This window comes from Pseudophryne corroboree, chromosome 12 (assembly GCF_028390025.1).
Source record: "Pseudophryne corroboree isolate aPseCor3 chromosome 12, aPseCor3.hap2, whole genome shotgun sequence".
Lineage (NCBI taxonomy): Eukaryota > Metazoa > Chordata > Amphibia > Anura > Myobatrachidae > Pseudophryne > Pseudophryne corroboree.
Window position 1 is genome coordinate 83,952,243 of NC_086455.1, and position 13,998 is coordinate 83,966,240.

General features: G+C 49.4%; 1 protein-coding gene across 1 annotated transcript; it reads right to left on the reverse strand.

The window, feature by feature from the left end:
- Positions 1–1,163: 1,163 nt before the first annotated feature.
- Positions 1,164–2,078, reverse strand: LOC134979930 (WD repeat-containing protein 82-like). The gene has a single exon (XM_063946541.1). The coding sequence runs from the start codon at positions 2,076–2,078 to the stop codon at positions 1,164–1,166; it is 915 nt and encodes a 304-aa protein (XP_063802611.1).
- Positions 2,079–13,998: the final 11,920 nt, after the last annotated feature.

The following is a 13,998-nucleotide window of genomic DNA, read 5'->3' on the forward strand; positions in this document are numbered from 1 at the left end:
GAGGTAAGAGGGTTTCGATCCGGTCGTGGTCCCAGGAGACGGGCCGCGCCACTGGCTTGGACACTGGCTGTGCAGGGACCCCACTATATCCACCAGGGCAGGGAGCACAGGTCGGATTTACTCAAAATTCCGTTTATTATAGGCTCCATAATACCGGGTGGTGAAGTCCAGCAAAGGGGAGAAGGCACCATCTAAAGCAGTTGTTCCTGCCCTGGAGCTGCATCTCTCTCTCTCTCTCCCTCACTCCCTGTCAGCGTTTGGGCGCCATTTCACAGAGCTGCACTGATCCTGGGACTGCTGGGCACTGTCTCCTCTGTAATGCCGCCTGTCTCATCAGCGCTGTGCATTTACAGGACACTTAAGTATTCTACATGTCGTTTAAACAGCGTTAGTTATGAAACAAGTGCACTACTACAGTAAATTAATATTTAGTACAAGTATTCTGTGATATACATCCAGTGTTTACTGTGCATTGTTTTATCTGTATACATCAGGGGTGTCAGAACATTTTTTGGTTGGGCGGTCCAAGATAAAATCTCAGTTTGGCGCCCCTAGCTCCTGGCCACCTTAGACAGGTCTCTTGCACCTGTATGGAACTCTATGGAGCAGCTGGGAGTTGTCCCTTATACACATTACACCTGGTAGAGCCCCTTATACACATTATGCCAGGTAGAGCCCATTACACACATTATGCTAAGTGGAGCTCATTATACACATTTTGCCTGGTAGAGCCGCTTGTACACATTACACGTGGTAGAGCCCCTATACACATTATGCCAGGTAGAGTCCATTATACATATAACGCCAGATATAGCCCATTATAGACATTATGCCTGGTAGAGCCCATTATACACACATACGCCTGGTAGAGCCCATTACACATGTTACACATTACACCTGGTAGAGCCCATTACACATGTTACACATTATGTCTGGTAGAGCCCATTACACATGTTACACATTACGCCTGGTAGAGCCCATTACACATGTTACACATTATGTCTGGTAGAGCCCATTACACATGTTACACATTACGCCTGGTAGAGCCCATTACACATGTTACACATTACACCCGGTAGAGCTCATTATACACATTACGTCTGGTAGAGTCCATTATACACATCTGCTAGTTAAGTGCCTCCTCCTCCTCATTGCTCATCTCCCTACTCCTTCCCCACCCAATGCAATGCAAAGGTCATGAACTTGGGATTGAACTGTAAGCAGGTGATGGGTCTGGTGTGCTTGCCATCCAGTATGGCCACTTTCATGCCGCTCTCTCCATTCCATACATGGATCTTGCCATCTTCCGACCCGATCATAATGAACTGAGAATCCGGGGTGAAAGAAGCTTCTAGTGTGACCATTTTACTGTTATAACCCCCAAAGGTGTGTAGCATGGCCCCTTTAAATGCATCAACCAACCTCAGGAAGCCGCCGTTGGTAGAGAGAAGAATTAATTTTCCATCGTTGCTAAATTCGAGTGACGTCCATTCGCAGTTGCGGTCATAGTTCATCTTAAAGGTGGCAAATGGACCCTTATCAAAAGAGCGAAGATCATACAGATTCACCATCTCGGAACTAACTCCTGCAGCAAAAATAAGACCCTTTGGATCAAATGAGCACACTAGCTTCCCCTGTAAGTGCATCATACCCTGGCAGTTGGGAGACTGGAGGTCCCATAGGTGGATACTTTTATCGAAGGACCCAGAAATAAACGCATCATCCTCCGGAGACATAGATAACGCAACGGCCCTTTTATTGTGGCCTGGGAAATAACGGCTATAGTTATTACCATGAAGAGAGAGGTACCGGATGGTATCATCAATTTTGTTGGAGCTATAAACCACGGTATTTGCTGAATGTGTGTATTGGATGAGATCCACACAGTACTTCTTGCTGTACAGCGTCCTCTTGGGCTTGCCCTCCTGGCAGTCGTACAGCATGATGGAGTCGTCGTCGCAGCTGGAAATGACTGTCTCCCCGCCAGAACTGAAGTCAAAGCAGTTGATCTTATCGGAGTTCTCGTGGAAAACCTTTGCCACCCGGAAGCTGTGCAGCACGTTGTCGGTCAGCTTCATAGCTGCCCCAGGGGGTAGGGTGATGCTCCCCGATGCAGAAGGGCCACAGAATATGGGGGTGCAGGCAGGGGCGGATTGGGATTGAAAACCAGCCCGGGAAATGTATGGAAACAGCACTAATAGGGGGGGGGTGGAGTCTGTCAAGTGGGCGGGATTACTGATCAGAAGGCCTGAGTATAGGTATGTATGTAAAGTGCACGCAGCAGGCGTGCTGCAAAAATTTAGGGGCGTGGCTTCATGGGGAAGGGCGTGGCCACATAATAGTGCCAATTCACATTACACCACACAGTAGTGCTGATTATATACATTGCACCAGGTAAAAGCTCCTATACACACTGCGCCAGATAGAGCATGTTGTACATATTGAGCCAGATAGAGCACGTTCTACACTTTGCGCCAGGTAGAGCGCGGTATACACTTTGCGCCAGGCAGAACACGTTATACACTTTGCGCCAGGCAGAGCACATTATACACATTGCACCAGGTAAAGCACATTATACACATTGCACCAGGTAGAGCACGTTATACACTTTGCGCCAAGCAGAGCACGTTATACACTTTGCGCCAGGCAGACCACATTATTACACATTGCACCAGGTAAAGTACATTATGCACATTGGTAGTGACTGACGCCTCAGAATACTATGCATTATGGGGAGGAGGGGTTGCTGCGCATGTGCAGAAGCTCAGATGGCGGCAATTTTCAAAGTGCTTCACTGAGCTTCTGTGCATGCGCAGAAGCTTTCAGTTAACGCTGCCCCGATCGTGGCTGGCGGCCTGCATGGGGGTAGCGGGCAGTCAATGAGGGGATGGCTGGACCGGCCAAACAGAATCCGGTCCGATGTCCCGGCATGCCAATCCGCCGCTGGGAATAACTTTCCTGATACTGCAGCTCTCCCTGGCACCCAGCCCACACTGTAGAGTCAAGGTGCATATACACGGTGAGATTCGGGCTAACCCCGATTCTCACTGTGCGATAGGGACTAGGTCGGTATCACAAGCACATAACTGACTCACTAGCTGCTTTTAGCAGCAGTGCAAATGCTAAGCCGCCTCCCTCTGGGAGTGTATCTTAGCTTAGCAGAAGTACGAACGAGAGGATCGCAGAACGGCGTCTAAATTTTTTCTAGCAGTTTCTGAGTAGCTGCAGACCTACTCCTAGCTTGCGATCACTTCAGACTATTTAGTTCCTGTTTTGACGTCACAAACACGCCCTGTGGTCGGCCAGCCACTCCCCTGTTTCCCCAGGCACGCCTGCGTTTGTATCTGACATGCCTGCGTTTTTCAGCACACTCCCTGAAAACGGTCAGTTACCTCCCAGAAACGTCCCATTCCTGTCAATCACTCAGCAATCAGCAGTGCGACTGAAAAGCGTCGCTAGACCTTGTGTGAAACTGCATTGGCTTTTGTGAAAGTACGTTGCGCGTGCGCACTGCGCACCATACGCATGCGCAGAAGTGCAGATTTTTTTGCCTGATCGCTGCGCTGCGAACAACGGCAGCTAGCGATCAACTCGGAATGAGGGCCTATGTGCGATTTTGGTCTAGTGTCAATTTTGACAATTTTTTCTACGAGATAGTCAAAATTGACTTGCCTGCACAGCCTAGGACTGCGCATCGGCATCGCATCAGCATCGGCGATCTGCACTAACTTTTCTTAAGATTTTGACTATGTAGTCAAAATCGTAAGAAAAATTCTCACCGTGTGTACACACCTTCAGACACAGATGAGCAAAGAGTCACCGGCACTAACCTGTACGCATGCGTCTGTCTGAGGACAAGGTCTCACTTCCATTTCCTGCAGGCTGTTGGTTCCTTGTGCCCAATGGCTGTATGGCTCCAGGATGACCCTGTGCAATTACATGGCTTGGACGGCTCTGCACACCTGGCCACTCAGTCAGTGCCCTGGCTGCCCCAGGTCATTTACGTTGATGGCAGCACTCTTCATGGCTGCGGCTCCGGCTTTAATTCCGCGGCTCCGGCAGCACGCTTCATTGCGGTGGCTCGGGCTTGCGTGGCTTCAGCAGCACACTTCATTGCTTCCTGCTTGCATGAGCTTCTGCTCTGATCATGGCAGCAGCATGATCAGAGAGGGGATGTGTTGGGGCACAGGGAGTTGGGGGAGCTGTTGGTTCACAGGAAGAGGGGAAGTGTTGGGGCACACAGAGAGGGGGATGTTGGGCTACAGATATGGGGGAACAGGGAATGGCCTGAGCAGTAATATGAATCCTCACACCGGCCCTCCCCTGGCTGTCAGGCACTGTGTGGTGACTGGTACACACCCCTGGGGCCGGTGGCTGGTGGTGACTGAGCTTGAGTTCCCAGAGGCAGGAACACAGGGATGGCAGTGACCAGCGGCTCAAAGTTGGCGCCTCCCGCCCGCGCTCAGACACTGCAGGAAACGAGGTGGGGGGCGGAGCGCATGGGGAAGGTAGCTTCAGCGCTGCCCGCCGTGTAAATTTATAGTAGCAGTGCCGGACTCTCTGATGCTAATACAGCGCGGGTAGCGCTGAAGCTGGTGGCTGAGGCTGCACAGGCGTGCGGGTTCGGGTAATAATTTCTGCGTTGTACCTGTGACTGTGTGTGCCTATAGCTACTGTGTGGATTCTATTTTGTGTATCACATATATTGATATCAATATATTCTGTACCCTGGGGAATTAAGTGCATCAGGGTCTCATATACCATATTGTGTTCCACAGGATATACTGTTTTGTATTTTTCACTGTGTGTTTCAGTCACCCCATACCACTTAAATCCTCTGTTTGTGCTCTGCAATTGCAATCACAGATCTTAGGTTTTTTTTGTCAGGTATTGTGTTTGTCTGGATATATTGTACTGATACACCTTAAGGCTACATTCCCAATAATGTCTGCTGCACAGGGCGGGAAATCCGCAGACGCTCCTGCATCATGCAGTGCTGGCGCCACGGATTTACCTGAGGAAATAATTTCTGTTGAGGGTCCAGGTACTGGGTGTTCTGCACCCCCTAGTCAGCCCGCAGCACCTATGGCAGATCCACCTTAGACTGCATTTTCAAATATGCTGACTACGCTTGTAACAAGACTTACGCCCCCTGTGGGACCTCCTCTGCCATTACAGCCATATATTGTCCCTGTAGTTAATCCACCATAGGCGGATACTCTGTCAACCCAGTTACAGCAATTAAATCAGTCCTTGGTAAAACAAAAACCTAACCCTCGCCCTACTGGGACCAAAGGGTCATCTAAGCGGGCCATTTCTTCCTCATAATCCACAAATATTTTGGATGATTCTTCCGATTCGGATGCGGAATATACTGATCCATCAGATGCTGATACTGCTGCTTCTGATGAAGATTCTACAACACAGGTTGATGTTCCTGACCTAGTGGAGGCTATCAAGCTGATTCTTCAGATTGATGATGAGATTGACCCTCCTGATACGTCTAAGAAACCTGATAAGTTTAAACGTTAGAAGGTTACTAAATTAATCTTACCACATTCTGACCATTTAATTGACATACGTCAGGAATCCTGGTCTTCTCCAGGAAATAAATTTTCCCTGTTTAGAAAGATGCTAGCTCGTTATCCTATCTCTGTGGAGTTGAGTAACAGGTGGGAAACCCCGCCTCCAGTGGACTCACATGTAGCCCATCTTGTGGTGTCATCTACTCTGCCTGTCACCACAGTCACCTCTTTGAAGGAACCGACGGATAAGCGTGTGGAGGGTTGATTGAAGTCTATTTACACTCTTATAGGTGCTGTACATAGACCCACTATGGCAGCCTCTTGGGCTGCAAAAGGCATTGAAGCATGGGTTCAAGCAATTGTCTGATGCAGGTGTTATGGTGGCCAAGGCATCTACTACGTCTATCCTGGCTCGCCGGATTCTGTGGTTACGGTCCTGGTCAGTGGACCTGGACTCTAAGAAGTACTTGGCGGTATTCCCTTTTAAGGGAGATATACTATTTGGAGATGATCTGAACAGAATTGTGACCTACTTGGCGTCGGCCAAGACTGCGTTTCTCCCAAGTACTAATTCTTTGGTTCCGAAGGCTAAGAGTACTACTTTTCGTTCCTTTTGACCTCCAGGTAAAGCAAAGGGTGAGGCGTACCCGAGACAGGCTCGCACTGCCAAGTCCTCTAAGCCCAAGCCTAAACGTTCTTGGGCCGCCCGACAGCCTGCTTCCAAACTGGACAAGCCTGCTGCATGACAGGGCGGGCCTCCCCCTGGGGGACCCCAGGGTGGGAGGCCGACTTCTGCAGTTCACCATGGTATGGTTAAAGATCACTTCAGACGCCTGGGTGCAGGAAGTGGTCTCTCACGGGTATGCGATCTCTTTCAAGAGACGTCCCCCTCGCCAGTTTTGCTCAACAGTTATCCCTTCGGACCCGTTAAAAGCACAAACTCTACATTTGGTTATCCAATCCCTCCTGGATACTGAAGTGATAATGCCGGCGCCTCTGTCTCAGAGAGGCAGGGGATACTATTCAACGCTGTTTCTAGTTCCGAAGCCGAATGGATCCTCCCGACCTATACTTAACCTCAAATCTTTGATCAAATTTGTGAGGGTGTCCAAATTCTGTATGGAAACTTTGCGCTCTATTGTACTGGCTATGGAACCCAAGGACTATATGGTATACCTGGATATACAGGATGCTTACTTACACATACCTATTGCCATGTTGCATCAGCAATATCTTCGGTTTGCTATTGGCAACCTTCATTATCAGTTCCAAGCCTTGCCTTTCTGACTGACCACGGCTCCTCGGATCTTCACCAAGGTCATGGCGGTCATGACGGCCCTTCTGCGCCGTCAGGGTTTCAGAATCCTGCCGTATCTGGACGATTTGTTGATCCTGGTGAACTCCACAGAGGTTCTCCTCTGTCATCTGGAACTGTCGGTGTTAGGCGCCGGGGTCCGCTCGTCGGTGCGGCCCGGCGCCTAGCAACCAGGGACGCCGTGCGCGTACAGCCGCCGGCTCCCTGGCAACGCTAGACGCCGGGCGCACGGAGCCGCACGGACCCTAGCAACGGGGACGCCACTGGCGGACCGCGTTCCCCGTTGCTGGGTCCATTTAAATTAATAGGGCACCTGTTTCCTGGCCGTGCAGCAAGGCAGCTGCACGGCATTTAATCCAATCAGCCTCTGAACAGCTGATTGGAGGACTCCCTGTTAAGTACACTTCCAGGGCTTCTCACAGACGCCGGTAATAGCTTCCTGCATGCTGTATCTGTTTGCTGAGAGTGTTTCCAGTCCTGCTGTACCCGGTCGTTCCTGTCCTCAGTTGTCCTGCACTCGGAAGTCGTCATCTGTTCCTGGAGTCCTGGCTGAGCACCTTTAAACATCCAGTGGTGTTCGTGAGTCACGGCGTAGCCGTGTGTTGCGGCTTGGCCGCTTTATTACTTATTATTTATTATTTGTGTTTCGGAGCATTTGCGGAGGATTCCGCTCCCACAGATCCACTCTGGTATCCAGCGGTGCTGGGTAGGAGTAACGGACTAGTGGATTTTGGTTGTCCTTTTATCTGGCGGTTTTTCCGCGCATACTTCTGGTTTGGTTAGTTAGCTTGTTGCCCCTGGCCTGTTGTCAGTCAGAGGTCCTCTTGTCATCATCCTGCCTCGGATTTCCCTTTGTCTCTCACTAAGACCGGGGGGCACCGGAGTTGGGCAGACATAATCCGCCTTTCAAACGTGGCTGCCAGGGGCTCAAGAAACCATAGTCTCGCAAGGGATTTTCGATAGCACGGGTGAGACAATAGAGTTAGGGCGCCAGGGGCAACTAGTCTTTCTAGCTCCCGTAACCAGCATTCCCCTTCCAGTACTCTGGTCATTGTCATTAGATCTCCTCCGGTCAGGAGTACTGGAATCATAACATTATTACCGGCCATACCAAAACTTAAAATTAAACAGGGTTTGATTTTTTCCTTATTCAGTTTTGTAAGAGTTATCGGCCTCATGAATCCCACAGGTTTAGGGCCAAATCCTGGCCAGCTCCTAGTCAGCCAGATTCAAGAACTTACTCAGATGGTTCAGGATCTTTCCCTTCGGGTGAAGTCGCAGGAAGATCTTTTACGAACTTCCCCGAGGGTAGTCCCTGAACCAAAAATGCACTTGCCTGACCGTTTTTCTGGTGATAGGAAGGAGTTTTTTAATTTTAAAGAATCCTGTAAACTTTATTTTCGTTTAAGACCGATCTCCTCAGGTACTGAATCTCAGCGGGTCGGAATTATTATTTCTTTGCTCCAGGGGGATCCTCAGACCTGGGCTTTTGGTTTAAAAGCAGAGGATCCGGCATTGTTGTCAGTAGACGCCTTTTTGGGGTCTTTAGGGCTTTTGTATGATGACCCTGATAGAGAGGCATCCGCTGAGAGTCAGTTACGCGCTCTCAGACAGGGTAGAAATCCTGCAGAGGTTTATTGTACAGAGTTTCGCCGTTGGTCGAACGACTGTGGCTGGAATGACCCAGCCCTGCGCAGTCAGTTTCGCCTCGGCTTATCTGAGTCTATAAAAGACAGTCTCCTTCAGTATCCCGCTCCTGAGACTCTCGATAAACTCATGGAGCTTTCTATTAAGATTGATCGTCGTCTCAGAGAGCGGAGGGCTGAAAAAGGAGCACCTGTCTGGTCTACTCCATGTGTATTTTCCATTCCTGAGGACATAGAGGAGCCCATGCAGATGGGTCTCTCCCGGCTGTCTCCAGAAGAAAGAGCCAGAAGGCAAAACTCTGGTCTTTGTTTGTACTGTGGGGGTAAGGGACATTTTGCCCGTAATTGTCCGAACAAGTCGGAAAACGCCTCGACCAAGTGAATTGTGAGGGGGTTCACTTTGGTCTGCAGCTTATCTCCTCGAATAACTCCCTTTTAGTCCCAGCTAAAGGTTCCTTTGGCAGCCTCAGTTCTTCGGTGTCGGCTTTTGTTGACAGTGGAGCTGCAGGGAACTTTATGGACTTAACGTGGGCCAAAGCCTTAGGTATTCCTCAGTTAGCCTTGGGTAGGTGTATCACCATGCATGGTTTAGATGGGAGTCCCTTGTCCAATGGGGTTATTTCCCTCCGTACACCCCCTATACTACTTACGGTAGGAGCTCTTCATTCCGAAAAGATCGAGTTTTTTCTTACCCATTGCCCAGCAGTTCCAGTGGTTCTGGGTCACCCTTGGCTGGCCTTTCATAATCCCATCATTGATTGGCAGTCGGGGGAGATTTCACAATGGGGTACCATCTGTAATAAGGAATGTATTACGTTTCCCGTCAGAATAGCTGCTGCCATTCCCGAACTCATTCCCGTGGAATACCAGGACTTTGTTGATGTGTTTTCCAAGGGCAATGCGGACATTCTGCCTCCCCATCGGCCTTATGATTGTGCTATTGAGCTAATTCCTGGTGCCACATTGCCAAAGGGAAGGTTATATGCATTATCCGGGCCAGAAACTGCGGCCATGAATGAGTATGTTAAGGAGAGCCTAGGGAAAGGATTTATCAGGCCATCTAAATCCCCTTTAAGTGCAGGCTTCTTCTTTGTGGAGAAAAAAGATGGATCACTCAGACCTTGCATTGACTTTAGAACCCTGAATAAGATCTCAGTTAAAAATACTTACCCTCTGCCGCTGATTTCTGTCCTCTTTGATCAGCTGCGTTCGGCTGTGATTTTTTCTAAAATTGACCTGAGGGGAGCGTATAACCTCATCCGAATCAAGTCGGGAGATGAGTGGAAGACGGCTTTCAGTACTCAGTCGGGTCACTACGAGTATCTGGTGATGCCGTTTGGCTTGTCTAACGCTCCGGCAGTTTTCCAGGATCTCATTAACGATGTGCTCCGTGATTTTCTAGGAAGATTAGTGGTCGTTTACTTAGACGACATCCTGATCTATTCTGACTCAATTGAACAACATGTTACCCAGGTGCGTCAGGTTCTTCAAAAATTACGTGAAAATCACCTATATGCCAAGCTGGAGAAGTGTGAGTTTCATGTCACGGAGGTATCCTTTTTAGGGTACATTATTTCCCCTCGGGGATTCTGTATGGAACCTAAGAAGCTCCAAGCCATCCTTAGTTGGGCGCAACCCACCAACTTAAAAGCAATTCAGCGCTTTTTAGGGTTTGCGAATTATTATCGAAGATTTATTCATTCTTTTTCCGACCTGGTTGCTCCCATTGTGGCACTGACTAAGAAGGGAGCGGATCCTACCAACTGGTCACGTGAAGCTGAGTTATCCTTTCAGGCCTTGAAACAAGCTTTTGTCTCAGCTCCAGTCCTCAGACATCCCAACCCAGAATTGCCCTTCATTGTTGAGGTTGATGCCTCGGAGGTTGGAGTGGGGGCTATCCTATCTCAGAAGGATCCGGACTCTCTGGAACTACATCCTTGTGCCTTTATGTCCAGGAAATTCTCATCTGCTGAATCCAACTACGATGTTGGTAACCGGGAGTTACTGGCTATTAAATGGGCTTTCGAGGAGTGGAGGCATTGGCTTGAGGGAGCAACACATACCATTTCAGTATTGACTGACCACAAAAATCTTCAGTACATCGAATCAGCTAAGCGGCTGAATGCCCGGCAGGCTCGTTGGGCTTTATTTTTTACTCGTTTCAAGTTTATTATCACTTTTAGGCCAGGTTCCAAGAATACCAAGGCGGATGCCCTGTCACGCAGTTTTCTTCCAGTTCATAATAACACTCCTGTTACTCCCATACTTCCGTCTTCAGTCATTTGGGCAGGCCTCACACAAGATTTGTTTACCCAGTTAAAGCAGCTTCAACATCAAGCTCCTGGAAATACTCCTGCTGGTCGTCTTTACGTCCCTGAGTTTTTGAGAGCTACTGTTTTGACTGAGTTTCATGATAGCAAAGTTGCCGGGCATCCGGGGATCTCTAAGACTTTGGAATTAGTCTCCCGCTCAGTATGGTGGCCTGGTCTTTCTAAAGACATTAAGGAGTTTGTTTTTTCTTGTCAGGTCTGTGCACAGCATAAGGTTCCCCGTTCCTTGCCTATCGGGCAACTTATGCCCTTAAATGTTCCTCTCAGGCCATGGTCTCATATTTCCATGGATTTTGTGGTAGACCTCCCTCTGTCAGCCGGATTCCGAGTCATATGGGTGGTAGTGGACCGTTTTAGCAAGATGGCCCATTTCATTGCTCTTCCCCGACTGCCATCTGCCCAGGGATTGGTTGTTTTGTTTCTCCGCCATGTTTTCAGACTTCATGGGTTGCCCACTGATATTGTTTCTGATTGGGGTCCACAATTCATTGCACAATTCTGGAAGTCTTTTTGTGCCTCATTAAAGATGAAATTGTCTTTAACATCCGGCTATCATCCCCAATCCAACGGGCAGACCGAGCGAGTTAATCAATCATTAAAACAGTATTTGCGTTTGTACTCAGCCAAACTCCAGAATGATTGGTCCGAGTTTCTTCCTTTGGCGGAGTTTGCTTACAACAATTCTTGTCATTCCTCCACTAATGTGTCTCCATTCTTTTCAGTTTTTGGTTTTCACCCCAGAGCTAATTCTTTTTTTCAACATTCCTCTGTTTCCTCGCTAACCTTAACCTCTCATCTCAGAGTCATTTGGAAAAAAGTGCACCTTGCTCTCAGAAAAGCGGCATTTCGAGAGAAAAAGTTTTCTGACAGGCTCCGGCGTCCTTGCACTTTTAAGGTGGGAGACAGGGTATGGTTGTCGACTCGTAACATTAGACTTCGACAAACTTCAGCTAGATTGGGCCCCAAATTTATTGGACCATTTCATATTATTAAAAAAATCAATCCAGTTGCTTTCCGGTTACGTTTACCAAGAGCTCTCCGAATCGGAAATACGTTCCATTGCTCCCTGTTGAAACCATACGTTTCTTCCAGTAGATTTCCTCAGAAGATCTCTCAGGGGAAATCACCAGTAGATGTACAGGGACATCAGGAGTTCTTGGTGGAGAAGGTTCTCGATTCCAAATTGTCCCGGGGTCGGCTTTATTTTCTGGTGCACTGGAAGGGCTATGGTCCAGAGGAAAGGTCTTGGGTCCTGGATAAGGATCTCCATGCCCCGAGGCTCAAGAGGGCATTTTTTCGGGAATTTCCTCGGAAACCTGGCTTTAGGGGTTCCTTGACCCCTCCTCAAGGGGGGGGGGGTACTGTTAGGCGCTGGGGTCCGCTCGTCGGTGCGGCCCGGCGCCTAGCAACCAGGGACACCGTGCGCGTACAGCCGCCGGCTCCCTGGCAACGCTAGACGCCGGGCGCACGGAGCCGCACGGACCCTAGCAACGGGGACGCCACTGGCGGACCGCGTTCCCCGTTGCTGGGTCCATTTAAATTAATAGGGCACCTGTTTCCTGGCCGTGCAGCAAGGCAGCTGCACGGCATTTAATCCAATCAGCCTCTGAACAGCTGATTGGAGGACTCCCTGTTAAGTACACTTCCAGGGCTTCTCACAGACGCCGGTAATAGCTTCCTGCATGCTGTATCTGTTTGCTGAGAGTGTTTCCAGTCCTGCTGTACCCGGTCGTTCCTGTCCTCAGTTGTCCTGCACTCGGAAGTCGTCATCTGTTCCTGGAGTCCTGACTGAGCACCTTTAAACATCCAGTGGTGTTCGTGAGTCACGGCGTAGCCGTGTGTTGCGGCTTGGCCGCTTTATTACTTATTATTTATTATTTGTGTTTCGGAGCTTTTGCGGAGGATTCCGCTCCCACAGATCCACTCTGGTATCCAGCGGTGCTGGGTAGGAGTAACGGACTAGTGGATTTTGGTTGTCCTTTTATCTGGCGGTTTTTCCGCGCATACTTCTGGTTTGGTTAGTTAGCTTGTTGCCCCTGGCCTGTTGTCAGTCAGAGGTCCTCTTGTCATCATCCTGCCTCGGATTTCCCTTTGTCTCTCACTAAGACCGGGGGGCACCGGAGTTGGGCAGACATAATCCGCCTTTCAAACGTGGCTGCCAGGGGCTCAAGAAACCATAGTCTCGCAAGGGATTTTCGATAGCACGGGTGAGACAATAGAGTTAGGGCGCCAGGGGCAACTAGTCTTTCTAGCTCCCGTAACCAGCATTCCCCTTCCAGTACTCTGGCCATTGTCATTAGATCTCCTCCGGTCAGGAGTACTGGAATCATAACAGTCGGTCCAATTCCTGCAAGCCCACGGGTGGCTCATCAACTGGAAGAAATCCACACTGGTCCCTGCTCAGAGCATGGTACACTTGGGGGCATTACTGGACACACACAACCAACTTTGTTCTTGTCTCCAGAGAAGGTCCTGAAACTTCAGGACAGAATCAGATACTTCCTCTCTCGCCAAAGAGTTTCGATACACTCGGCGATGCAAGTACTAGGCCTCATGGTGTCGGCTTTCGATATGGTATAGAGTACGCTCAGTTTCATTCCCTCCCTATGCAGAGGTTAATCCTTTCCAAGTGTGTCGGCCTGCCTCACCGGATCAGGTCTCAAATGCTCTCCTTTTCTCCGGAGGTTCGTCTGTCTCTGAGTTGGTGGCTACAGGACCAACAATTGAGCAAGGGTTGTCCCTTCTGGATCTCCAACTGGGTCTTCTTAACGACGGATGCTAGTCTGCGGGGTTGGGGTGCAGTGTTGGAGCAACACTCTCTCCAGAGTTGGTGGACCAGGAGGAATCTCTCCTCCCGATAAACATTCTGAAACTACGGGCAGTGTTCAATGCGTTAACACTGGCCCTGCCTTTCATACAGAACAGGCCTGTTCAAGTACAATCAGACAACGCCACGACGGTGGCGTACATAAATCATCAAGGCGGCACTCGAAGCCACCGCATGGCAATGATGGAAGTGTCAAAAATTCTTCGATGAGTGGAACGCCATCTGCCAGCAATATCAGCAGTGTTCATTCCGGGAGTCCTCAACTGGGAAGCAGACTTCCTCAGTCATCAGGATGTACACGCCGGGGAGTGAAGCCTTCATCCGCAGGTCTTCCAACTCCTTGTGGACAAGTGGG

Coding starts and splice junctions, on each gene's coding strand:
- LOC134979930 (XM_063946541.1), bottom strand. CDS start 2,078: ATGAAGCTGACCGACAACGTGCTGCACAGCTTCCGGGTGGCAAAGGTT.